The 26,086-nt window shown below is 45.2% G+C and overlaps 1 protein-coding gene across 1 annotated transcript in view; it reads left to right on the top strand.

Annotated features, from left to right (window-relative positions):
* Positions 1–25,561, top strand: part of Dram1 (DNA damage regulated autophagy modulator 1) — a 35,860-nt gene extending 10,299 nt beyond the window's left edge. Inside the window, exons 2-7 of the mRNA XM_032890769.1 lie at positions 2,496–2,563; positions 6,046–6,188; positions 12,157–12,334; positions 18,724–18,782; positions 22,985–23,077; positions 23,626–25,561. Coding sequence (XP_032746660.1) covers positions 2,496–2,563; positions 6,046–6,188; positions 12,157–12,334; positions 18,724–18,782; positions 22,985–23,077; positions 23,626–23,670 — 586 coding nt within the window. The 3' untranslated portion in view covers positions 23,671–25,561. The remainder of the gene's footprint in view (positions 1–2,495; positions 2,564–6,045; positions 6,189–12,156; positions 12,335–18,723; positions 18,783–22,984; positions 23,078–23,625) is intronic.
* The last annotated feature ends 525 nt before the right edge of the window (positions 25,562–26,086 follow it).

Below are 26,086 nucleotides of genomic sequence, written 5' to 3'. Positions count from 1 at the left end.
ATGGAGGTGAAATTACCAACGGTAAAGTTGTAGTTATTTTCTCATGACCTTTCAGAATGTTTTTACACCCCGACCACATACTTTGTTGAATGCCAACCCACTATGTCATTTCCTTCCCTTTCCAAACACATGCATAGGTGCCTTAGCTCCTGCCCCTGTCGTGCGTCTGTGAGAGGTGACCGATGATTGCCAAACACCGCGCTGAGCCTCCCTGGCGGTTACTTGTCTACACCCTAAGGTAGAGACAGGAAGGCTTGATTGATGTTCTTCTCAGACTTAATCTTCTGGCCAAAGTGCTGCCCAAGGGCTCAGGCTCCCTCTGCCGTTATCTGTTCCTGGCTCTCATCCCATTCCCCTGGCCCACTTAGTCCTGGGCTCAAAAGGGCACCCTGCACATGGGTAGCCTTCTCCAGCCCTCCTTCAGTGTAGAATGATGGAGAAGTGGGGGCATTTCCTCCTAATCTGGTTCTGACCGTGCAATGGAAACACCAGGGAGTCAAGGTGCATGTTAGCAGCAGAGCGGAGCCTCTCTGCGTTCTCCTTTAAAAAGTTCACCGTCGGGCAAAACTCAAGAGGTTCCTGCTTTCTGTTCATTCAGGCTTCTGGTGGAATTTTCCACATGCTGGGAAAGCGTGCCTTGTCAACGTGCTCCGTTTTCGACATATACATTTCAGAGCTATTTTTAAAAGTGGAAGTACCCCGAACCAGTACAAGTTGCTTCACGCTGGGAACACCATTGGCCCAGTGTTTTTTTAAACGGAGAAGGTAGCTAGCGTGTGAGCAGCCTGACCTATTGTAACCCGATACCAGTGAAGAGGAAATATAGGACGCCAAACACTTTCTCTGACTGGAACTGTGCACACTAGGCACATTGATACTGAGCTGTGCTCCTAGGTCTTCAACACTACTTTCTAAGTCACCTCAGGAACGGGTAGACTGCACCTAAAACTTGCTTTTTTTCTATGGGAACCTCTTGCAGTCGAGGACAGCTATGAATGAGGTTTCCCTGTAGTGCTTCGTAGGGATCAAGAGTATGGCTTAGTTTTTGTTGCTGTACTGTGCATAAATCCAGTCATTAAAGATTAAAGTGGCGGGGCTGGAGATTTAGCTCAGTGGTAGAGCGCTTGCCTAGGAAGCGCAAGGCCCTGGGTTCGATCCCCAGCTCGAAAAAAAAAAAGAACCAAAAGATTAAAGTGGCGCCTTTATGCGCGCTGGTTGTCTCAGTCGTGGGATTTTTTTTTCAAGCACATTTTCCAGTTTCTTTTGGTTTTCAAAATAGTCACACTCGATTCTTCATTGAGAAGCCACAACATTACATGGAGCTTACAAGTGGGGTTTGAGAAACAGTCATGCTGTTTTATTTTAAACATCTCCTAGCTTGTATCGGTGTGGAGAGAGCGTCCTCGTGTAAGTGTGAACGCATGCATGTGTATGTGCAAGGTGCAGGTGTGGATGCTTGTGTGTGCACACACATCTGTTCTCAAGACCAGGTCTTGGTCTTAATTAGGGTTTTAGTGCTGCAAAGAGACACCATGGCAAGGCACGGCCAAGGTACTTTTATAAAGGCAAACATTTACTTAGGGCTGGCTTCCAGTTTCAACGACTCCGTTCATTATTGTGATAGAATTGTGGCTCGCGTCCGGACAGGCCAATGAAGTTCTATGTGGGAGAGGTTTATTGTGGGGGAAGGGGGCGATGGGGGAGAAGGGGGTAAAGTCAGGAAGGATCTGCTTTTTATTTAGACTGTGACATAACTGCTAGTAGGTAAAGCGGGAGCTAAACCAAATGGATGCTGGGAATGTATGGCCATTTCCGGTCTCTGTAGCCGATGAGTGACGTCATCGCTGGGTTCGGAGGCAAAAAGTCGGTTCCTGATAGCAACAGTTATCATGGCAGGAAGCATGGCAGTGACCAGGCAGACATGGTGCTGGAGAAGCATGGGGCTTGACCTGCAGGCAGCAGGAGACTGTGTTGCTGGACATAGCTCGAGCTTCTGAGACCTCAAAGCCCACCCCCACATGACACACTTCCTCCAACAAGGCCACACCTCCTTCAACAAGGCCACACCTCCTAATAACCTGTGGGCCTATGGGAGCCAATTTCATTCAGACCGCACAGTTTCTTACTGATTCAGCCAGGCTGTCTGGACAGCCAGTGAGTTCCTTAGTGTTACGAATTTGTGGTACCACACTTTGTGTTTTTTACAGGAATGCTAAGGATTGAATTCACAGCCTCCTGCTTGACCAACAACCGCTTCACTAGCAGATTTAGCTCCCTAACCCTTATATGTAATCTTTTTATGGTAGACAAGAATTTTTTAGGTTTCTCTAGAGCCCAGATGAAAATTCTTTAGGATGAATTCATGTCATAGCTTTGGAACTCAGCATCTGAACACCTTGAAAAATCAATATAAAATGGACCAATTATCTGCCAAAATGTTGGAATTGAGATTCCTTTTGAAATAATTCAAACATTTTTATTATTTTCTTTCTCAGTGACACAGGAACAACTCCTCCAGAGAGTGGTATTTTTGGATTCATGATAAACTTCTCTGCATTTCTTGGTAAGTAGAAGTTTGCACTACTTTGAGAAGCTAAGATATTTTTTTTTTTAAGAAACAACAACAAAAACAAACAAACAAAAAAACCCAAAATTGTGTATAGCCTCATTAAAGAAGTATACTTACCTGGTAATCTGAGGCCGAATGTTAAGAAGTACTTTTAAATCACAAATTTCTGAAATGGAATTAAAATTTTTATTCTATCTAGTGTTTACTTTTTATGCAACGTGGTGGTGGTGTACACCTTTTATGCTATTACTCAGGAGGCAGAGACAGGCAGATCTCCAATTTCAAGTCCAGCCTGGTCTGCACAGTGAGTTCTGGGACAGCCAGAGTTACACAGAGAACCCTGTCTCAAAAAAAAAAAAAACCAAACCTACCAACCAAACCAAACCAAACCAAACCAACCAACCAAACAAACAAAACAAACAAACAAAACCCCCAAACCAAAAAACCCAAAACAAACATACAGAAATCCCCCAAAAGTGTTTGTGTGTGTGCATGCACCAATGTGCTCGTGTTATTATATATATATATATATATATATATATATATATATTACTATTTGTGTGTATACACAAACATCCTTGTGTCAGTGCCCTCGGTCTAGAAGAGGGAGTCAGACCCCTTGGAGTTATAATCCCTTGTGAGTTACTTAGTGTGGGTTCTGGGATCTGAATTCTAGTCCTCAAGAAAGAGCAACAAGCACTTGGTAGAAAAATTTATTTATTCTTTTCTCATACAGTACATTCTGACCATAGTTTTTCCTCCTTCCAGTCCTCCCAGTCACCGCCCCAACCTCCCCTCTCCCCAAGATCCACTGCTCCTCCATTTCCCTTCAGAAAAAGAGCAGGCACCCCAGGGATTTCAACCAAACAAGGGAATAGCTAGAAACTGTAAACAACTAGATGTCCCTCAACTGGAGAACGGATAAAGAAAATGTGATTCATTTATGCAATGGGGTATTATTCAGCTGTCGAAAAAAAAAATGACTTCAGGAAATTTGCAGGCAAATGGATGGAACTAGAAAAAAAAAATATCATCCCTGAGTGAGGTAACCCGGTCCCGGAAAGACAAGCACGCTAGGCACTCTCTTATAAATGGATATTAGTTGTTATATAAAGGATAGTCCTGCTACACTCCACAGACCCAGAGAGGCTAAGTAGCAAGGAGGGCTCTGGTGGCGGGCGGGATGCATGGGTTTCCTGGGAAGGGGAAATAGAACAGATTTTATGAGTGGACTGAGGGCCGGAAGAGATGTGGACATGTGGGAATGGGAGCAGAGGGACAGAATATGGGGAGAGGTGACTGTAATAGGGGAGGTTTGGGGGGCTATGGGGAAATCTAGCACAGAGGACTCCTAGTAATGAGTGATGTGGGACTGAACTGGTCGTCTTCTGTAGCCAGGCAAGGCTTTGAGTGTTGGGATCAGGACACCAACTCAGCCACAAAACCTTTGACCTGCCTCAAGCATTCTTAACCACTGAGCCATCTCTGTAGCCCCGAAATGGATTTTTAGTGTAATTTAGTTTTTAAAAAAAAAATATTTCTAGCCAAGGTACTTGTACAATCCAGTGCAGAAGGCCGTGTCTGAAAATGTGTTCTGAGGGTGGCTTGTATGGACTCCTCTGGGGTTAGAAGCTTGCCCCTGAGCTACCCTACTGTGCTGCTAGGGGGATACCCGGTGTAGATATGCACTTGGAGTCAGGGGGTGGCTCAATGGTAGAACACTTGCTTGGCATGTGAACAGTACTGGGTTTGATCCTTAGCACCATACATTAAAACCGAACCAGACCAATAGGGAACGTGGATGCTTTCTATATGTATCGAGAACTGCCGATACGTTAGGAGAAATGAAAAATGATAAAACCAAGCTATCTGTATCTGTGTCTGTCTCAAGTAGGATTCGTTTGTTCTCAATAATTCAGATGCATTGCAGAAACAGTTGACCGGAGGCAGTCCCGCCATGAGTCAATTAATGTAATACACACAGACTCCGTTCCCTTTGCCACTGTTTCAAAACTCGGTCTTCTACCAGAGAATCGGATATGGGTTCAGATGTGGGGCTCAATCCTTCCTTTTCCCTCAGCCCTGTCGAACCATCAGGGCCTGTTGCGTAACCTACACTCACCTGCCTCTCTCGGCTGTAGAGTAGGCCAGGAGAACGTCTAGGCCTCCCACTGAAGGAGGGAGCAGCTTTAGAAGTTGGTTTGTGCAACTTGATAGAAGGTTTCATTTGCTCACCCACCCATGGGAGCTTCCACTTGGGTTTGGAGGTGAGAAAGGGGAAGGAGAAAGAAATACAGGGCCATCTAGGCCCAGTGCCTGTGTATGCGTCTTCGAAACCAGACTTAGAGGCGCAAGTAATTGTTTTGCTACAATCAATGGTCATGTGTGCAATTCTCCCTCCTGAGCCTTCTAAAGGCTGGGAAGATAACCATGTGCCACCACAACTTGCTGACCTCCTCTTTATTTACTTAAGGTTTTTACTGTTTAGAATTTTGAGATAAGGCCCAGTATGGCCTTAACTGTGTCAATACATATAAAGTCCACCTTACCATGAGGGACACGTGTGTTGTACATTTTAAAGGCAGACCAGAGGAAAATTTGTAATATTTGCAGTAGACTGGATTCTGGTGTGCTGAATTTGTCTAAGCCATTACAGTTTAAACCTAGGTGGGAAATTGAGAAAAAAATGGCCATGCACTTCTCAGAGGACATACAAATGAAATGAAGGGCAGTTTTTAGAAGACTGAAATTGTTAACCCTCATGGGGGAAATGCCAGTTAAAGATTCCGGTTTTCACTCACTCATTAGAGGGCTGGTTATTGAAAAACAAAACCAAAAAACCAATGTGTCTTTATTCTCCCAGCTCAGCTGACTTGGAGCAAACATCTCAGATTTTGATCATGCCTATTCTTGTTTTAACTCTTAGACCACTACTCTGAAACCGTGTCCCAAACCTACAAATCAGGGATGCTAATTGAGTATTGTTTATGGTTGGGAAAGCCAGGGAACAAAGTAGAAATCCATCTATAAGAGAAGGGTGAAATAAAGATAGGACCTCACAAACCATTTTTAGGAGAAACCTACTAAAAAAAAATCACAGTGGAGATTGACTTCACAAGTGACTGGGGAGAATCTTCACGGTACACTGTTAAGTGAGAAAAGCAAGTCATAGCATGATACATGGAATAGCCTTTACATGGAAATAGCCAAGACTGTGTGTGTGTGTGTGTGTGTGTGTGTGTGTGTGTGTGTGTGTGTGTGTGTCCACTGCATGGGGCAGAGAATAATGGGAAGAACAAAATGCGTTGCAATCAGGACGTTTTCCACCCTGTGCTGGGAATCAAACTCTCCTGCTCCACTCCCGGCCATAAACAAGAAATTTCATGTAAAATAAAGCTTCACAAGTGTTCTCGGGTTTCATTAAAAGAATCAGTCAATCAGGCTGTTCTTTTTTTTTTTTTTTTTTTTTTTTGCAGGCGCAGCTACGATGTACACAAGGTATAAGATCGTAGAGAAGCAGAACGAGACCTGCTACTTCGGCACCCCCGTTTTTAACTTGGTGTCCTTGGTGCTCGGACTGGTGGGATGCATCGGAATGGGCATCGTAGCTAACTTCCAGGTACGGCCTGAGCGGGCTGGGTGGGTGACGGGGCAGAGCCCACGTGTGAGGAGAGAAGTAGGAAGGCAAGAAACCAGCTTGTGCCGAGAGAGCCATGAGATAGATGGCCAGTGCATCAGGATTTGATGGATTTTGAACACGATTGTCAATCTCGCTTGGGAATTGGGAGAGGAGGGGTTTATATTTGCAAGACGAGAGAGTACGCCTGAGACGGTGCGACAGGCTCTGAGCTGCTCCCTCGTCATTTTTAAAAAAAGAGATATTTTACCTCCTATCTGGCCCAACTTGGCCTGGAACTCTCACGCACGCACGCACGTACGTACGCAGGCACACAGGCGCGTGCGCATATTTTAACCTTAAGAAAACTGCTAATGCTGAGTTCTCCTGCCTCCGCCTGCCAAGTGCAGAGACTGCAGGCGTGAAGTGTCACGGCCGGCTTCGCAGTTCATATAGTCCGAAAGCAAGGGCTACTTCAGCTTTGTAAACAGCTTTCCTCAGAGTGAAAAAGTTCACACCTCTACCTTTGGCTATGATCTGCCGGGCATTCAAAGAGAAGCACCTGACCTCTCCCCTTTGTGGGTGGAGACTAGATCTGCGGGGGCGAAGTCATTGGCTCAGCCTCATTGGGTAGAATTGGTCTGCGCTGCCACAATACAGCTGGCCTTGCGCTTGCTAGGCAAGCGCTCTACCACTGAGCTAAATCCCCAACCCCGTGATCATACTTCTAATTTGTAGATTCCTGCTCAGCCCATGATCTTGTGCAAGAAAGCATTAGCTTTGTCTACGGAGAGCTCTTTAATGTCTTAGAAAGATCCATCGGACTTTGTGTTCATACCACTGATAGTACCCAGCTCATAAGGCTGTTGCAAGGGTTCAGGGAGAGAACCAGTGTATAGTAGTCGGCTGTCCTCATCACTACGATTCCATGAGAGAGCAGGGAGGATTACTATGGGAGGCCTTGGGTACTGCCCAGGCTCTTTAACCTTCTCTCCACCAGCAATGGTGTTGTATGATGTAGAAAGATGGCAGGCTACAATCTAGTGAGCTGCTGTCCATCCATTCTCTAATGTCTACCTCTGCGTGGAACTGGACCACGTGGTCGGAGTGACCTCAGTTTGACATGCATCTCATGAGCCCCACAGATTCACCATTTCTGCACTGTTCGAGGGAGATGCCCTCTGTCTGTCAGCACGTGGGTAGGGGTATCATGATAAAGCATCTGGAGAAACTCAGGGCCATCGGCCAACAGTTAGGGTGGCAGACCCCCTTCCTTCTATGGTACGGCACCTTCAGGATGACCCACAGTCCAGGGATGGGGAAGAGTTCGTAGAACCAGTCCTTGGATGATGAAAATTGACAGCACGGTTGACAGGTCTACCGTCAAAAAGTGTGCTAAATCGGGGAGACTTAGAATGATAAGGATTATTTATCAGCGTGTGAATGTAAGTTGTTCAGTTGGGAGTGTAGTAAACGTTTGATCACATCGCTTTCTCCCTGAGAAAACGTAAGACACGAGTCCTTTTAAATAATGAAGGACGGACTTTATAGAGAAAATATAGGCGTTTACATAATGGGTTTTCTTTTTCACCCTCCTTTAAGGCTTCCATGAGGTAAGTCTTTACAAAATCCGAGTAAAGTCTTTATCACTCACGTGGGAGTCCACTGTCAACCTTGCCAATGCTGCCAGAAATGCCCCCTGACAGCTTCCTTGCTTGAGGTCCCGTGGTTCGTTTTTTTAGCGGGCAATTAGCTGTGGTCCTGGAGAAGAATCTGAACTATGAGGCCAGGAGAGAGAGGCAGCCCTGGTAGTTCTTGATCACACAAATCCCATGAGACCTTCGTAACTCGCTTCCCCAGGGGTGGGCAGGTCACCTGCCCAGTGTTTGGCCTCATTAGTTATCTCGTCTATCAGCGTGCTATTGTCTCCCATGGGGTTCTCTTTGTGAAATTGTCCTTTGAGATAACATAGCACAAAGACATGTTATGTAGAACAAGGTGGATGATAGGGAGATTGATCTGACTACAGAGCAAGTGCCTCTGGGTAAGCACGAAGAAGGCCCGAGGTAACATCTCTAAGACCCACCGAGTCCATGCATCCGACTGGGGAAGCAGCGACAGGCAGATCCCTGGGCTCCCTGGCCAGTTGGCCTAACCTAATTGGTTAGTTACAGGTCAGTGAGACACCCTGTCTCAAAAAACAAGGTGGGTGGCTCCTGAGGAATGACACCCGAGGTTGACATGTGCTCTCCATGTGGACGCATGAACATACATACATGTGCACCCTCAGGACTAGCACCCTACACAGAATGAAGTAAACCAGACACAAAAGGACACATCTGGCGAGATCTCCCTCACACATAGAATGTAGAAGAACGGAAACAGAAATACTATTTTATGTAAGAAAAGGGTGGCTGATTCCAGAATGGGGAGGGGGAAAGCCATGCTTGTGCAGTCACAGCCAAGGTGATGAACTAAAAAAAAAAAAAAAAAAAAGCCGTAAACTGGGGGCTGGAGAGATGGCTTTGTGGTTAAGGCACTGGCTGCTCTTCCAGAGGTCATGAATTCAAATCCAAGCAACCATATGGTGGTTCACAACCATCTGTAATGGGTTCCGATGCTCTCTTCTGGTGTGTCAGTGTGTGTGTGTGTGTGTGTGTGTGTGTATACATATATATATATACATATATATATATACATACATATATATATATATATATATATATAGAGAGAGAGAGAGAGAGCGCAATTCTTAAAAAGAAAAAAAAACAAAAAACCTGTAAACTATGGACCTTGTGACACATGCCTTAAATCCCAGGATTTGGGAGGCAGAGACAGGCAGATTTCTGTGAGTTCAAGGTCAGCCTGGTCTATAACGCAAGTTCCAGACAACCAGGGCTGTTAGACAGAGAAACCAAACCCTTTTCTTAAATAAAGTAGTATTTCCGTTTCAGTTCTTTACATTCTACATATGAGGGACACATCGCCATATGTGTGCTTTTGTGTCTGGTGTATTTCATTTTGTCTTAAAAAACCAAAAATTAAAAAATGAGGAAAGCAAACAAGCCAGCAAGCATTAACAAAACAGAACTAAACCCTTGTACACCAGGGCGGTGAGATGACTGATCAGATGGAAGGCCTTTCAGGCAGGAGGAAACGGACTTCCAAAGCTGTCCTCTGACCATGAACTGTGGTGTGCATGTGTACAGGCACATACAACACACACACACACCACACACCACACACACACGCACACACACACACACAAACACACCACACACATACACATATACACCACACACACACCACACACACATACACACACACTCACAGACATACACATACACACACACAAACACCACACACACACACACACATACACACGCTCACACACACTCACACATGCACACATACACACACACATACACACACACCACACATGCACACACACATACACACACACACCACACACACACACACACATATACACCACACACACACATACACACCACACATACACACACACCACACACACACACACCCACACACACACACACACACACACACACACCACACACCACACACACACCAAAAACACACACACCACACACACAAAACACAAAACACATACACATACACACACACACACACACACACACACACACACACACACACACACACACACACACACACACACACACACACACACACACACCACACACACACACATACACATACACACCATACATATACACACACACCACACACATACACAAACACACATACACATACACACACACCACACACACACACACACACACACACACACACACACACACACGCACGCACCATTACTCTGTCTCTTTTACAGAAAGGACTATGAGCCAAGTGTGGTGGCACACACCTGCAATTCTAGCACTCTGGGGGCTAAGGGAGGAGGGGTTGGAAGCCAGCTTCAGCTACATAGCAAGAACCTGCAAATAAATAAATAAATAAATAAATAAATAAATAAATAAATTATTATCTTGACTTAATCATTCCACATGATAAGCAGAGCTTACATAAATATCGTGAATATATACAATCACACAATCATTTTATAAGTTAAAACTGAGATGTTCATTATAAAAAAAAAAAAAAAAAAAAAAAAAATTTGAGGTTTAACCCTCTTAGGATGCTAATGTTTTCTGTGTGTTTGCCAAAAGTTCCTAACAATGAGTCCAAAGAATATGCCAACTTTCCATGACATCCACCCCAAATTTATGTCTGACCTAAGCACCCTTCCCCCTTTAAAAGGCAGTGGCTGGAGGTGTAGCTCAGTTGGTAGAATGCCTGCTTAGCACGCACAAAGTGCCAGCACCCTGCATTCTGGGCATGGCATGAGTCTGCCTATGGCATTTTGAAGGTAGAGTCAGGGGGAAGACAAATTTCAAAGTCCTCAGCTACAGAGAGAGTTTGAGGCCAGCCTGGGCTACATGAAGCTTTTACTATGTAGCCCAGGCTGGTCTTGAGTCTTTGATTCCTCCTTCCTTGTTGTCCTGCGTGTTAATGATAAAGTTTACCTGTCACTGTGAAGAAGACACATCAGAGATGTGGGGACCTTAAATATGATCATGGCAGGGTAACCGCTCCCAGGGATCCCACAAAGCTTTCGAATTTAGCCCCAGAAGGGTGCGTCAAGATGGCCAGGGCAGAGGAAGGAAATTTCCTCATAGTGGGAGGAGACAAAGTATTGAAATTCAGGATGTCTATTCGTATAAAAAGAAAGTGGAAAGTACCAAAATTCTGATTATTCCTGAAAGTGACTCTTCATGAGAAGATACATCCGTTTCTCTTTTGACCTCACCCAAATCTGCCTCACATTCAAGCATCAAAACAGATTTGTTTCTCTTCCTTGTTTAAAAATATCTTTAAATTGTGGTAAGACATACATCATATAGAATTTTCATCTTAAACACCTTTCTCTATATCATCCAGTGATTATATTCCTAAATTATGTAAGTACTTAAAGGGGCACAAATATTTTAATACATAGAAAGTCCCTTCCTTTTTCATATATAATTATATCCTAGTTATAGAAAGTAACATGATGTACTGTAGACTGTGGCTACAGTTGTGCCTGGTACTCACAGTGATTCTCCTGCCTCATTCTCCAGAGTCCTGGGATTACAGACTTTAAAGATCTATCTATCTATCTATCTATCTATCTATCTATCTATCTATCTATCTATCTATCTATCTATCTATCCATCTACCTATTATATATAAGTACACTGTAACTGCCTTCAATGGCATCAGATCCCATTACAGATGGTTGTGAGCCACCATGTGGTTGCTGGGATGTGAACTCAGGGCCTCTGGAAGAGCAGTCAGTGCTCTCAACCCCTGAGCCATCTCTCCAGCCCAAGATTACAGACTTTAAACAGCCTCACTTTGGCTTCTGAATGCAATCTGTATAGGAAAAGCTTCTTCTATATGGTTTTGACAGAATTGATGCTAGACCAAGGGGCTGTAATTACCTTAAGGTCTCACGGTGGACTCCACAGAGTAACTGTGGAGCAGCCGGGGCAGCCAGCGTTAATCAGCAGTTAGAGACTTCTCTCTTGCTACTCTTGTTGAGCACCACCTCCCTGAGGACCGATGGCTTGTGGAGATTCTCAACCTCTGGGTCTTGACCCCTTTGGGGATTGAACAAGACCCTTTCACCGGGGTCACCTAAGACCATCAGAAAACACAGACATTTACATCGCGGTTCATACCAGTAGCAAAATGACAGTTGTGAAGTAGCAATGAAAATAAATTTATGGTTTGGGGGTCACCACAACAGAAGGAACTGCATTAAAGGATCACAGCATTAGGAGGGTTGAGAACCACCGTCTTATAGCTTTCCCATGAGTGCTGGTGGCCGGGGTTGGTCAGCACTTCCCCACGGGAGTGCAGGAGTATAAGCCCATGTCTGTGATCTCTGCAGGAATTAGCAGTGCCTGTGGTCCACGATGGCGGTGCGCTTCTGGCTTTCGTCTGCGGTGTGGTATACACGCTCCTGCAATCGATCATCTCCTACAAATCGTGTCCCCAGTGGAACAGCCTCACCACGTGCCATGTCAGGATGGCCATCTCCGCCGTTTCCTGCGCAGCTGTCGTCCCCAGTATCCTTTTCACGGGTCTGTTGTTAAAAAAAAAAAAAATGCAGCCAGTGAGTGAGAAGGAAGATTGTTTTAACTTCTGGCCATAGCAGTAGCTGGAGTAAGGACTACTTAAGTGGGGTCTTTGCCACGGGGAGAGAGACTCACGGAGTATGGCGTGGGTAAATGGGAGTTTATAACCAGGGGGGTAGCTTGGGGTCCCTGGGAGCTAGGAAGAAACATGAAGTGGCTAAACTTCCCTGATGGGATTCTTGCAAAAGACACTTCAGGGAAATCAGGCAGCCTTGGGGTGGGGAGGGGATGGTGAAGGAAGGGGGGAGGACGCACTCATATAACCTGAGAGATCACACCAAGGGTGAGGCAATTGGGTTACTAGGCTTGGTGTTACTGTGACAATATTCCTGACACAAAAAAACAGAAGGGGAAGGCCTTATTTTGGTTTACTGTTTCTGGGTCTTCAGTCCATGGTCGTTCGGACCATGTGCTTGGGCAGAATATTATGGCAACCAGAGTATGTGGGGGCAGAATTTCTTTACCTCATTAGGAACAGGAAAGAGAAAGCAAAAGATAGAGGAAGAGGAGGGGCTAAGGGAAAGGAGAGAAACAGGAACAGGAGGAAGTGGTGGTGGTGGGGGGAGGAGTCAGGGATATGAGGCCCCCCAGCCTTAGTCCAAGGGCCTACACCTAGTGATCTGCTTCTTCCAGATAAGTCTCAGCTCTCCCTAATAGTATCCCAGTTTGGGGACAAGCCCCCAGCTGACACATGAACCTTCGGGGGTAGGATGGACATACTTTAGAGTTAACTGTCTTAGTAACTTTTCTACTGCTGTGAGAAGACATCATGATCAAGGCAGCTTGTAGAAGAAAGAGTTTATTGGGGGCTTACAATTCAGAGAGCGAGAGTCTATGATTGTCACTGTGTGGGGACCTTAGAGGCAGGCAGGCAGACAGCTACACATGGCTCAGAAGCAGTAGCTGAGAATTTGCATCTTGGTCCCCAGTGATGAGGCAGAGCTTAACTGGGAATGGCACAGGCTTTGGAAACTTCAAAGCCTGCCCTCGGTGACTCACTTCCAATAAGACCACACCCACCTAGTCCTCCCCAAGCAGTTCCACAAACTGAGAGTCAAACATTCAAATATATGAGTCTATGATGGCCATTCTTACTCAAACCACACTAACTTAACCAGGAGGTAGTTAAAGTGATTTTCTTTATATTTATATTCTAATTAAATTGTTCTTTATGTTGAAGTGGGCCCAGGAGGTTTAGGATCCCGACTGCATAGTTCAGCTAAGCAAAGAATCTTTGTCCTGATGTTGCAGATGTTTGATGGAACCCTGCCCCTGAAGCCATACCAAGTGTCCATACTCTTCAGGAGATCAAATAGGAGAAAAGTGGACACTAGAGAAGTATTAGAGTCAAACATCCTTTTGGGGAAAGGAGTGGATGGGGGAAGAAAATCAAAGCCAGGAGCACTTGAATCTGTTTGCTTTCCTTCCCTGGGTCAGTTTCACAAGACATATGAAAATATGTAACTTTTTGTAGTGCTTGGTTAAAGACATCAAATATTGGCATTATAATTAAAGAAATGAGCTTCGCGGTATCCCAAGAGCCCAGACTCCATGCCCGCTGGGGATAGGACAGTTTGACTTATTGACCTGTACTAAGGGATTTCATTTTAAATTTCTATTGCTTATGACCTATGTCGACCCAAAATATGTTTAGCCTTTTTGTGTGGTCACGGATCTTGTTTTCAAATTCACTTCGTTTTCTAATCTAGCAATGAAGAAGGAAATGAGTATTTAATCATGTTTATGAACTTTGACCTAAGGGAAACGGAAGATGTCTGGACATGGCAGCACAGTCCTGTAATTCTAGTGCTTGATATTCGTAGGCAGGAGGACGGCCTGGGCTTGTGGACTGGCATCCTAAGAAAGACCTTGGTCCTTTAAACCCAGCCCTCAGCGGGCAGAGACAGGAGGATCTCTGAGTTCAAGGAGAGCCCGGTCTGCAAAGTTTCCGGACAGCCAGGGGCTACACAGAGAAACCCTGTCTTGGAAAACCAAACCAAACCAAACCAAACCAAACCAAACCAAACCAAACCAAACCAAACCAAACCAAACACCAAACCAAACACTAAACCAAAGACTCTTTTCCTCCTACTGGGTTGCCTTGTTCAGCCTTGATAGGAGGGCTTCTGCCTTGTCTTAGTCTATCTTGTTTTCTCCCATTGTTTGTTGTCTCTTGGAGGCCTGCTCTTTTCTGAAGGGAAATGGAGGCAGGTGTGGATGTCAGGGAGGTGGGATCTGGGAGGGGAGGAAGGAGAAACTGTAGTTGAGGATGCATTATATGAGAGAAGAATCTATTTTCAATGAAAAAGAAAAGAAAGAGAGATATCCCCTCCCCCATTCGTGTGTGAGTGTGTGTATGTGAGTGTGTGAGTATGTGTGTGTATGTGTGAATGTGTGTGTGTGAATGTGTATGTGTTTGTGTGTGTATGTATATGTGTGAGTTTGAGTGTGTATGTGTGTGTATGTATGAGTGTGTGTGTGAGTGTGTCTGTGTGAGTGAGTGTGTGTGTGTGAGTGTGTCTGTGTGAGTGAGTGTGTGTGTGAGTGTGTCTGTGTGAATGTGTGTGTGTGTGTGTGTGTGTGAATGTGTGTGTTGAGTGTGTGTGTGTGTGATGTGAGTGTGTGTGAGGTGTGTGTGTATGTGAATGTGTGTGTGTATGTGTGTGTATGTGTGTGAATGTGTATGTGTGTGTGTGTGTGTGTATGTGTATGTGTGTGTTTGTGTGTGTGTGTGTGTGTGTGTATGTGTGTGTGTGTGAGTGTGTATGTGTGAGTGAGTGTGTATGTGAGTGTGTATGTGTGAATGTGTGTGAGTATGTATGTGTGAGTGTGTTGTGTTGTGTGTGAGTGTGTGTGATGTGTGAGTGTGTGTGTGAGAGTGTGTGTGTGAGAGTGTGTGTGTGTGTGTGTTAGTGTTAGTTTTTTCTGTTTTGAGGCAGGTCTTGTTATGTAAGTCAGGCTGGCTAGGAGCCAACCTGTTTCAGCCTATCAAGCGCTGTGACTGCTGTGTGTATAACCGTACCTGCTTCCCTTTGTTTCTTTAATGAAGTGTTTAAACCAAGAAAATGAAACTGATCTGGTATTTCGAGGGTGGAAATTCTCCGTCTTTTGATCTTATGTCAGATTGCAGGAAGGGGAAAATAAAGACAGTGTTTTGTAGGCAATAAAAGCCGGATCATGGTATGTAGTGGTCAAACTTCAGAGCACACTGTGTCCTTCAAAGTCTGACCTCTATTTTCTCCTAAAATAGAAGTGATACGAGGTAGACTAATATGCAATTTTGCTTTTGTTTTTATTTCTTATTGTTTTGACGTAGAGTTATACTTGTAGCCCAAGCCAGCCACAAACTTGTGGGAATCCTTTCCATCTCAGCCTCCTGAGTGCTGGGATTACAGGCATAGGTCGCCTAGCTGGTTTCCTCCTCCCAGTCTTGGAGACATTTTTATTTATAAAATTTACAGCCAGGGAGGAACTAAGCCCTGACACTGAGAGACTTATTACCAAATGGCATGCCTTTCTTCTAAGACAATCCCTTCCCCATTTCCTCTTCTGTTAATAGTCTGAAAGATGCTCATAGGTTCTCTCAAAATAGAGTTCCTGAAATCGTCAGCTCATGTTGACTGCCAAGTGTACGGATAAGTGGTATCCGCTGTGTTGTAAAGTTTCTTTTTGTAGGAAATCTTTCTCTGCCTCCAACTCCTAGAGGCAAGTCTCTCGATCCTAAAACCAGAGAGTCACAGCACACCGGGACGTTTCAGCCTCAGTCTCCCTCCCTGTCATTTCCATTTCCAGGACGTTCCTTCTCTTAGCCAAGCCCACGGGTCAGAGACCAAAAGCAGGTTCTGTATGACCCAGCAACAGACTAAGCTGAATGAAGGCGACCAACCTCCTTTGCGAAAGTCTCTGGCCCCAAGCTTTTTTATGGTAGCAATGTTTCTCTGGAAAGACCTTTTAAAAGGCTCCTTAACATGCCTATTTCTCCTTAATGTTTTTATGACACGAAACAGCCTCATTGACCCCGAAAAACTGAACCACTGAATGAGGCCAGTCCTTTCTTCTGTCTTCCTTCTGTCTCTTCCCTCCTCCTCCTCCTCCTCCTCCTCTTCCTCCTCCTCCTCCTGCTCCTCCTCCTCCTCCTCCTCCTCCTCCTCCTCCTCCTCCTCCTTCTTCTCCTCCTTCTTCTCCTTCTTCTTCTTCTTCTTCTTCTTCTTCTTCTTCTTCTTCTTCTTCTTCTTCTTCTTCTTCTTCTTCTTCTTCCTCTTCTTCTTCTTCTTCTTCCTCTTCTTCTTCATTGCATTTATTTATTTATTTTTGAGACAAGAGTTTCTCTGTGTAACAGCCCTGGCTATCCTGGAACTCTCGAGAGATTGACAGCTTCTCTCTCCCAAGTTCTGGGATTAAAGCCATGCCCCACCATGTCTCCCCTTCTTTTTAGTTTTTAAACTTAACACGTTATAGTTCTGCAGGCTTGGGGCTGCTATAGTGAGGTCTTCAAACTTCATAGCTCAGACGAAGCTGAACTCTGATGAACTCCATGGTACCCCAGATGCCAGTGTGTAGGGATTAACATCTCTTCATTTGAGCCATTGCTGGTCCCCTCCTCTCGTCTGTCTAGCACACCACGGTCTCTGTCTGTTTAACTGAGCTCACCATCTACTCACAGACAGCGTGGTACCAAGTGCCCTCAAGAGGGAGCTAAGCGTAAATAGGTGAATTAATTGAACCCAGCAGAAGCAGGAGTATGGCCATTAGATGATCAAGGTCCATGCTCTCGGCTGCTTTATTCTGAGAAAGCGAGAAGTGTTAGGCTTTGCAGAATATGAAGGGGGAGGGGCCAGGAATGGACGAGCTGACTGAATTGAGCAGAAAGAGCTCAAAATGAGGCTTTGGCTCAGCACTTTAGACTGATACCCCGTGTTTTTAAAAATAGTCTTTCCAGAGCTTTCTAGTTCCCCATAGATTGTTTTTTTTTTAAACAATTCACTTATGTGCATTGGTGTTTGCCTGTGGTTTTATATCTGAGTGAGGGTGTCTGATCTCCTGGAGCTGGTGTTAGACAGTTGTGAACCAGCACGTGGTTGCTGGGAATCGAACCCAGGTCCTCTGGAAGAGCAGTCAATGCTCTTAACCACTGAGCCATCTCTCCAGCCCTTTGGTGGCTTATTTTTGTATTCAAAGTGTTACTTTTCACAAAAGCTCTTACCTTGAAAATGGCACTTTAGAGGAAATACGTTTTTATTCAGTCGCAGGAATGAAAACAAAAAACAAAACAAAACTGTCTCGGACCCTGGTGTCAGTGGGACACAGCTGTAAGCAGGTTGCATAATGGAGCACCCAGAAACGCTCCGGTTGGAGGAAGTGTAGACCCAGGTTAAAACTGACTCTACACCCCTGTCTTAGTCAGCGTTCTACTGCAGGGATGAGACGCCATGACCGTGGTAGTGCTTATAAAAGGAGGCATTTAAATGGGGGCTGACTTACAGTTTCACGGGCTTAGTCCATTATCATCATGGTGGGGAGCATGGTGGTGGGCAGGCCTGGCGCCAGAGAAGTAACCAGCGGCTACATCTTGATCCATGGGCTGGGTGTGGAATATTGACTTCCAACGTGGCCACAGTCCTAATCCTTCTAATATTGTCAAAGAGTGCCACTCCTGGTGGCTAAGCACTCAAATATGTGAGCGGGGTGGGGAGGTGGGGGGCACCACGGGGGGGGTGGAGGGCAGCGGGGTGGGGAGCAGTGGGGGGAGCATGGGGAGCATGGGGGTGGGGGCGGGACCGGGAGGGGGGGGGGGGTGGGGGGAATTAATTCGATTCAAACCGTCAAAACATCCAAAAAATATTGCAAGGGAATAAATACATTTCCATACTATACTTGAGGATTTATGCATTTTCTTTATGGTACTGGGAACGGAACGTAAGGCCCTAGGTAGTGCTAGGCAATGTCCTATATCCCTATTGTAAATTAGCTACTGTCATGACTGAACGCCTAAGATTAGTCCAAGATGTTCGTATCTCTGGTCTGATTGTAGAAATGTTATGTTTAGGGCTGGAGAGATGGCTCAGTGGTTAAGAGCACTGGCTGCTCTTCCAGAGGTCCTGAGTTCAATTCCCAGCAACCACATGGTGACTCACAACCATCTGTAATGAGATCTGATTACAGATATATATATATACACACACACACACATATATATATATCTTTAAAAGTGTTACGTTTAAAGATTGTGTAATAATTATGTTAATAGACTTGTTTTAATAATAATAAAGGATCTGATTTCTTCTGCCATTTCCTTAACACACTCCTCTTTTATTTATAAGTGATTGCCTGTGCTTCACTAATTTCTATAACCAAGTTGGAATGGAATCCAAAAGAAAAGGTAACCATTTCCCCTCAGTCTAGTTACTGATCCTGGATCTGTGAGACTGTGACTGGTGAATCCTGGGAAGAGTCACTGTCCTTTCTTAAAATGGGTTGGAAAACGTGGACTCCCTGTGACATGGAGTTAGCTTACCCTCCAGCCGCATGTGATATTAGCTCCAGAAGTCAGTAGGGAAACAAAGTTCCAGGGGCGATTGGTCACTATTTGTATTTCGTGAATCCAAGGCAGCTGCTGATTACAGATCTACAGATTAGTGCTACACACACACACACACACACACACACTCTCTCTCTCTCTCTCTCTCTCTCTCTCTCTCTCTCTCTCTCTCTCTCTCTCTCTCTCAAGGCAAGGGACATGATCAGGACAGCAGTCCAATGGCAGGAACATAGACTTTGTTATTTCTTTGGGGTTTCTTTCTTTTTCTTTTCCCCCTTTTCTTTCTCTGTGTAGCCTTGGCTATCCTGGAACTCACTGAATAGACCAGGTTGGCCTTGAACTCACAGCAATCCACCTGTCTCTGCCTCCTGAGTGTGTGTGCCACCACTGCCTGGGGTTTGGGTTTTCTTAAAAGCAAAAGGTCTCTCTCTCTCTCTCTCTCTCTCTCTCTCTCTCTCTCTCTCTCTCTCTCTCTCTCTCTTAAACCCTGACTCTCGAATCTCTCATTTTCAAGGAAACTGATTAGTTTAGGGATCTACCTACTGCCCTAGGATGTATCAGTTTGGCCAGAGTGGATAGATGACACTCAGGACACAAGGTGGAGGGGTGGGGAGTAACGGGGCTTTTCAAGGGGGGCAAGAACAATGTCTTCAGCCAAAACAAACAGGAAGACAAATGGGCCAGTGGAAGGACCAGAACTGTGCTGGGCTGCCCTCAGACAGTTCTCATGAACTGAGGCCTGGGAATGTCCAGGAGGAAGGGCAGCTGTGGGGAAATGGGTCCCCAAGGAGGCCCGGAGTTCAATGACAAACAGCAGGTGTCCTCTGCCAAATATAACACTCTGAAAGTAAGAACGATTGCGAACTGAGGTCCGAGAGTGTGTTGTAGAAACACAGAAGCAATAGTCAATTCTTACCTCAGACTCGGGCACATATCTATCCCAGAGACCAAGAGGAGGACATTTTAAAACAAGGGAAATAGCTGCCCATGGCAGACGTAGCTGAGTAGTTGGAGGAATGAAGGTCCTGGATTTGAGCAGCAAGGAAGTCACTCGTGTTTTTTTTCCAAAAAAGCAATTCTGGCCAAAACATTGGGTGGGAGGCTAAAGGTAAGAGGTGAGGGGAAGGGTGTGGGTGGGGTGATGGGCAGAGGGTGGGCGTGATTAGGGCAAGAACGTTCAAAAAACACAGGCAATTCAGGCATGCGGTGGAAGCCATCAAGACAGCTACAGGGACGGTACTGAAGAACAGAATGCTCTAGCTAGGATTTCTAAAAGTGTTTCATTTGACCAGCTGGTTAAAAGGTTGTAGTGGGGGAGGTAGCCCTGACTGAAGGATGCTCTCTCCTCTGGCCAAGGAGACTGACACAAATAGTCCACAGAGCAAGTGTACTTCAATGCTTAGCCACTAGGTGGTAGTGTTTCACCATAAATCAAGTGCAGTTAAGGGCTCAGCATGCCCTTAGGGCTGTTGGAAATCCATTGGTTTCTTCCATTTTCTGTCTGAAGTTGTGAAAAGGAGCAGGGTAGGGTGCATGGCTCCTGCTTGCCATCTCAGGACTCCAAAGGCCAAGGTAGAAGGGGCATCACTTTAGGACCAGCCTGGGCCACATAGAGACCTTGGCCTTAACAAAAGGAGCATACAATTTTCTAGTGTCTAGTTTTCTCTTTCCTGAAGCACTCAGATGCTGCCTTCTGTTTCCAATATCAATGGCTACAGTGTGAACCCTTACGCCAATTGTCTGGATAGAGTAATAGTTAGGCACTGCCCTGAATTGCATGAGGTATATTAAGCTGTTTTTGTACACTTCGTACGTCGCACCTGAAGCGGGAAGGGAGAGGACTATAACCCATTGTCATTCATGTAACTCATTCTGCATTTACATGCAGAGTGGAGAAATTAGGACTCTGATTCCATGCCCTCTCAGTACCATATGGCCCACCCTTCTTAAAAAATGATTTTAACACACACACACACACACACACACACACACACACACACACACACAATTAAACTGAACTTAGATCATCAGGCTTGGCCACACAGTGCCTTAAACACAATGAACCATCTGCCAGTCTTACCCTTTACCCTTTAGTTTTTAAATATTTAGTGTGTGTGTGTGTGTGTGTGTGTGTGTGTGTGTGTGTGTGTGTGAGACCTTCATGTATGTATGCACACCATGCACATGCTTGGTGCTCTCTGGAAGGCAGAAGAGGTTTAGGATCCCCTGAAACTGGAGATACAGATAGCCCCCCTCCCTCTGCCTTCTTCAAGGGGAGTGGGTGCTCTTAACCTCACAGCCATCTCTATGGTCCCTTCCCCCTGCCTCTGACGATCCAGGACAGGGTGTGATCCCTGGTGTTGGCACCAACAGTTAGTGGGCATTGTTCTCTGTCCCTAATCGGGCTGGTCAGGCTCTCCTCAGTTGCGACCTTGGGTAAGAACAATGGCTGGAGGTGAACACCTGTAGAGCAGAGTCTGACGTCACCCATTAAATCGTCGTGGGTGAGCAGAGGGTCAAAGAAAGAGCCATTGCCCTAAAACTGACTTGTTCACCTCACAGCACAGGCCTCAGACCAAGTGTCTCTCGAAGACTTGGCATGTAAGCAGGTCAGAATGCAGATGAAGGTAAAAACGTACTTAGAGTTTGAGAGCTTTTAAATAAATTATGGTATTTTAAAAAGCAGATGCACATACATACATACATACGTACATCACACATACATCACACATATATCATACATACATCATAATACATCACACATGCATCACACATACATACATCACACATGCATCATACATACATCATACACACATCACACATACATCATTCATACATACATAATACATAAATACATACATCATACATCACAAATACACACATGTATGCATGCACACACGCAGTTAGGGAGATGGGAAGGGAAGACAGAGACAGACGGACAGAGACAGAGGGATACTCATGCAAATGTGGAAGCCTTTTTACTTCTGAAACAGCACTGGCATATTATTTTCCTATTTTGTGAAGATGAAGTGTGTCGACTGGCAGTGTAGCTCAGTGGTAGAACACTTTCCTAGCTTATGCAAGGCCCTGGGTTCAATCCCCAACACCAAATAAATAAATAAATAAATAAATAAATAAATAAATAAATGTTAAAATTAAACAAAATAGGGCTGGAGAGATGGCTCAGCGGTTAAGAGCACTGGCTGCTCTTCCAGAGGTCCTGAGTTCAATTCCTAGCAACCACATGGTGGCTCACAACCATCTGTAATGGGATCTGATGCCCTCTTCTGGTGTGTCTGAAGAGAGTGACGGTGTATTCACAAAACATAAATAAATAAATCTTTAAAAAAAATAAATAAAATAAAAAAAATGGAACGAGTTGATGAAACATGGGATTTGACCTTGTCTGGTTCAACCACCACCCGTTTCATTGTTTCTCAACTCCAGACACAGTGGATTCTTGGCATCCATTTTCTCCAGAGAGAGTCATCTGATGGGTGTCTTGCTGCTGGCATTTGCTCTGCCGATGTTATTTGCCTTACTGTGTGAAGCAGAACTCTGCAGAATCAAAACCCACAGTAACAGACATAAAAAGATATCTAGTTGCCAAGCTGGTCTTAGAGGCATGCACACATTCATTCTGGGGTGATCCCTGGGGGTGCCCCCAAGACACTTCAGTGTGTCCTTCAACTATGGGGTTCCTAGGGCAGGGCAACAAAACCAAATCTTTCCTTCACTGAGGTCCAAATTTGCTTTGTGGTCTCAGCCGTTCTGTGGTCCTTAATTTACCTTTTGAAGTTCTATAGCTCCAGTCTTCAAACGAAGTGAGAGCTATAAAGAACTTTGGGCACAGCTTGCATTCCCATCAGCCTCGGCCGTCTCTGGCCTCTGGGCTGCAAAGGTTTGCATCGGGCGTTTCCTCAAGGTTACAGTTTATGTTCATTGGACAGCTTTGGCCTCTAGTCTGATTACCTTGTATTCCAGGTGATGTCAGTCCGATGAGGTCGTTTTGGCTAAATTTGTTTCTCTATCGTTGCTACTAGGATTATATGTATCACGTGGTGAGCGCCATCTGTGAGTGGACCGTTGCTTTTGGTTTTATTTTCTATTTCCTAACATTCATCCAAGATTTCCAGGTAAGGATTTAATCGGTTCAAATGTTATATGAATCCCTGATGATTAGGGTTAGTAAAGATTTAGAAAGGTTCCTGGTTTTTTTTATAGAAACATTCCTATATTTTACCTTTACAATGTGTTTGGGTGGCGGGGGACTTGTGGGCTACTGGACATTATTAGCTTGTTTCCAAAGGGAGCCATCCAATAGGTCACTTTCAGGTATCTGCCACTCAATGCTCCAAGTCCAGGCTGTGTTCTGGTAGACCTCACTGGTTCCAAAGACCAGAAAATACAACTGTGTAAAAAAATAGTATGTTGTTGAAAAACATTCCTAAGGCCCAGGAAAGGTAAGACAGGTTATTTGACCCCAGGGAGACTCTCACCTTGTAGAACAAGTGAGTTACTGGCTAAAACGGTAAAGCCAAGAGAATCCTTCAGGACCCAGGTCAAGCAAGGCACGCTAGTGGGAGTCACCTGTTGGGTGGGAAAAAGCTGCTGAGAATGTCATACTTAAACTCTGGAATTGTCTCCATCTTTGATGTTCCTTCTTCCTTGCCCGTGTCTGTAGAGTGTCACCCTAAGGATATCCACAGAAATCAATGATGACTTTTGAAAGAGCGAGAATCCTGTCTCTCTCAGGGAGTGTCACAGACGGTTTCTGGAAGTGACAGAGGACCGACGGGCTTGGATGTCACCCTGATCGGGACATATCTGTGGCACATCTGGGACTTGAATTTCATTAAGAATTCCTAGTAGTTGTTCAATTTACAAAGGTATGTTTCCCCTGGAGAATGTATGGCATTGACAACACTGTAAAATATTTTTATATTTTCTAAGACAATCTTTTACGAAACAAAGTCGTACGCAGAGAAGATGAGGCATTGCAGAGAGGGGAGAATTATTCTTGGATATATTCTTTAGGCTTTTTATGTAAGAATGACTTATGAAAATACACTAAGAGAAAAGAATGTCAAGTTTAGTACTTTTTATTAAAGAAGTCAAACCCAGGGGGCATTCACTTTAAAATCTCACTTTTTAAATAGTCACCTGCATATATTTTCATCACAAGAGCATTTATACAATTCAATCCATAGTGATTATATACCCTGATGGTATAGATTTAGGTAATAAATCAACACTTAAAGCACTCTGAATTTTCAGTGCATTAAACAAATGCTTCTATAGTTAAGGCCTCAAAACCATTTACAGTGCACATTAACCAGCGAATGTGGAAGACCTCGGTTTGAAAACAGCCTCCTCAATTGCTCGTCCCCAGGGACCCACAGCATTACTGCCGCTGTTAACTGGTGGGCCCAGGACCTAATTCCAGGTAGGATGGGCTCATCAGGGCCGCTTAGGAATGATAAAACTGCCCTTCGCTCACAAGTTAAACTCCCTTCTCAGTTTCCCTGGAAGCCAGTCAAAGCGAGCGCAGATCCAAGTCAGGGAGAAAGGAGAGCACCCACAGAAACTTCCAGATGTAGGCTGCTGTTCAGTGCCGGTGGCCACTGTTCTAGGACACTATAGAGGAGATGGGTCAGGTGGCAAGGCCCGGAGACCCCACCTTTCATCCAGGTCACCAATGGCAAAGAAACGCCAGCTGCTTTCGAGGAGGAAGTGGCTAAAAAGAGTCCCAAGCTCCATATCTAAGTCTGGGCACGTGTCAAGGGCAGAGCAGCCCATTTGGACAGCCTTGGTGAAGGGGCGCCGGGAGATGCAGGGTCGTGCAGCGGTGCCTCCTTTGGCTGCTAAGCGAAGGGTGTGGCTCAGCAGCCACTTCCGCCATGACACCCTGTGTCTTCCTCAGTGCGCAGTGGTGGCCACCAACATCCGTTTGAGTCCCCTGTAACTTTTCACAGTCCCGAACATCCCCCTTGTAATCCTGAAACAGAAAGACAGGGGCTGTCTTCATTCTGAAGAGAAAGAGGAGCCTGATATATTTCCTGTGGAAGCCATGTGGTCCTTTGCTTTGATGGGGGGAGACATTGTTGACGCTTTCCCAGAGTGCACGTGGCTCTCCGCGTGCCGACCACGTGCCTTTACCCAGAGCGGAACACCGTGCCTCCTGGCACACAATAGGTGCTTAATAAATACTCAATGTACGTCTGCATAGATGAGTGAACAATTCAAGTGATGACTAGGGATGTTTGCGGTGCTAAGGGGTTGATTTACTCCAGTTTCACGGTTTTTCTGATGCAAACAGTCTGTGCCAACTAGTAACGTTGTCCGTTTTGCTTTGTGAACCATTCTCATTTCAACCTGTTCCAGTTGTGTGGGCTCCATGATTCTGTGACAACTCTCTTCTGGACAGATACCACAGAAATTGTTTCATGGGCTAGACCTGTCTTGGCAAACCGAGAAGGCCCCAAATCACCCCAAGTCACACACTGCTGATTCCACGCGACTTGTAACGTTATCCCCGTTTTGGTGTTTAATTTCTACAAATGTGTGTATTTCCTTGGACTTCGTACCTGAGAAAATAAAATATTTCTTTATTTTAGTAATTTGCCTCGGTTATGTTATAAGCCGTCACCTGGGCGCTACTGTTGAAGTATAGCTGTCTGGGCTGGTTCTGGGTTGCTGGGTGTTGGTTGTAAGAGTGTGGCCTGGGCTGGGGAGATGACTCAGTAGGGGAGAGCTCTCGCTGCTCAAGCATGAAGGCCTGAGTTTGGCTCCCAAGCACTCACATAAAAGCTGAATGTGTCCACAGACCCTGACACCCAAGTGCTGAGAGGGGACCAGAAGTCGGGAGGATCCCTGTGGCCTGCTGGTCAGGTGGCCTCGTAGAAAAACAGAGAGCTTTGGGTTCAGCGAGAGGTCCAATCCCTAGGGAATAAGACAGCGTGATAAGGAGTCGACACTTGATAGCCTCTGGCCTTTGCACGCACGCACACACACACACACACACACACACACACACACACACACACACACATGCACACACCCCAGATACACAGAAATAAACGCATAAAAATAAAGATGTGGCTTAACCCTTGCCTTTTCTTAGTTCCCGCAGTGTCGTATGTGGG

The sequence above is a fragment of the Rattus rattus genome, chromosome 1 (assembly GCF_011064425.1).
Source record: "Rattus rattus isolate New Zealand chromosome 1, Rrattus_CSIRO_v1, whole genome shotgun sequence".
Taxonomy (NCBI): Eukaryota; Metazoa; Chordata; class Mammalia; order Rodentia; family Muridae; genus Rattus; species Rattus rattus.
Note: the sequence above shows the minus strand (reverse complement) of the source record. Positions and strands in the feature narration are given on the sequence as shown.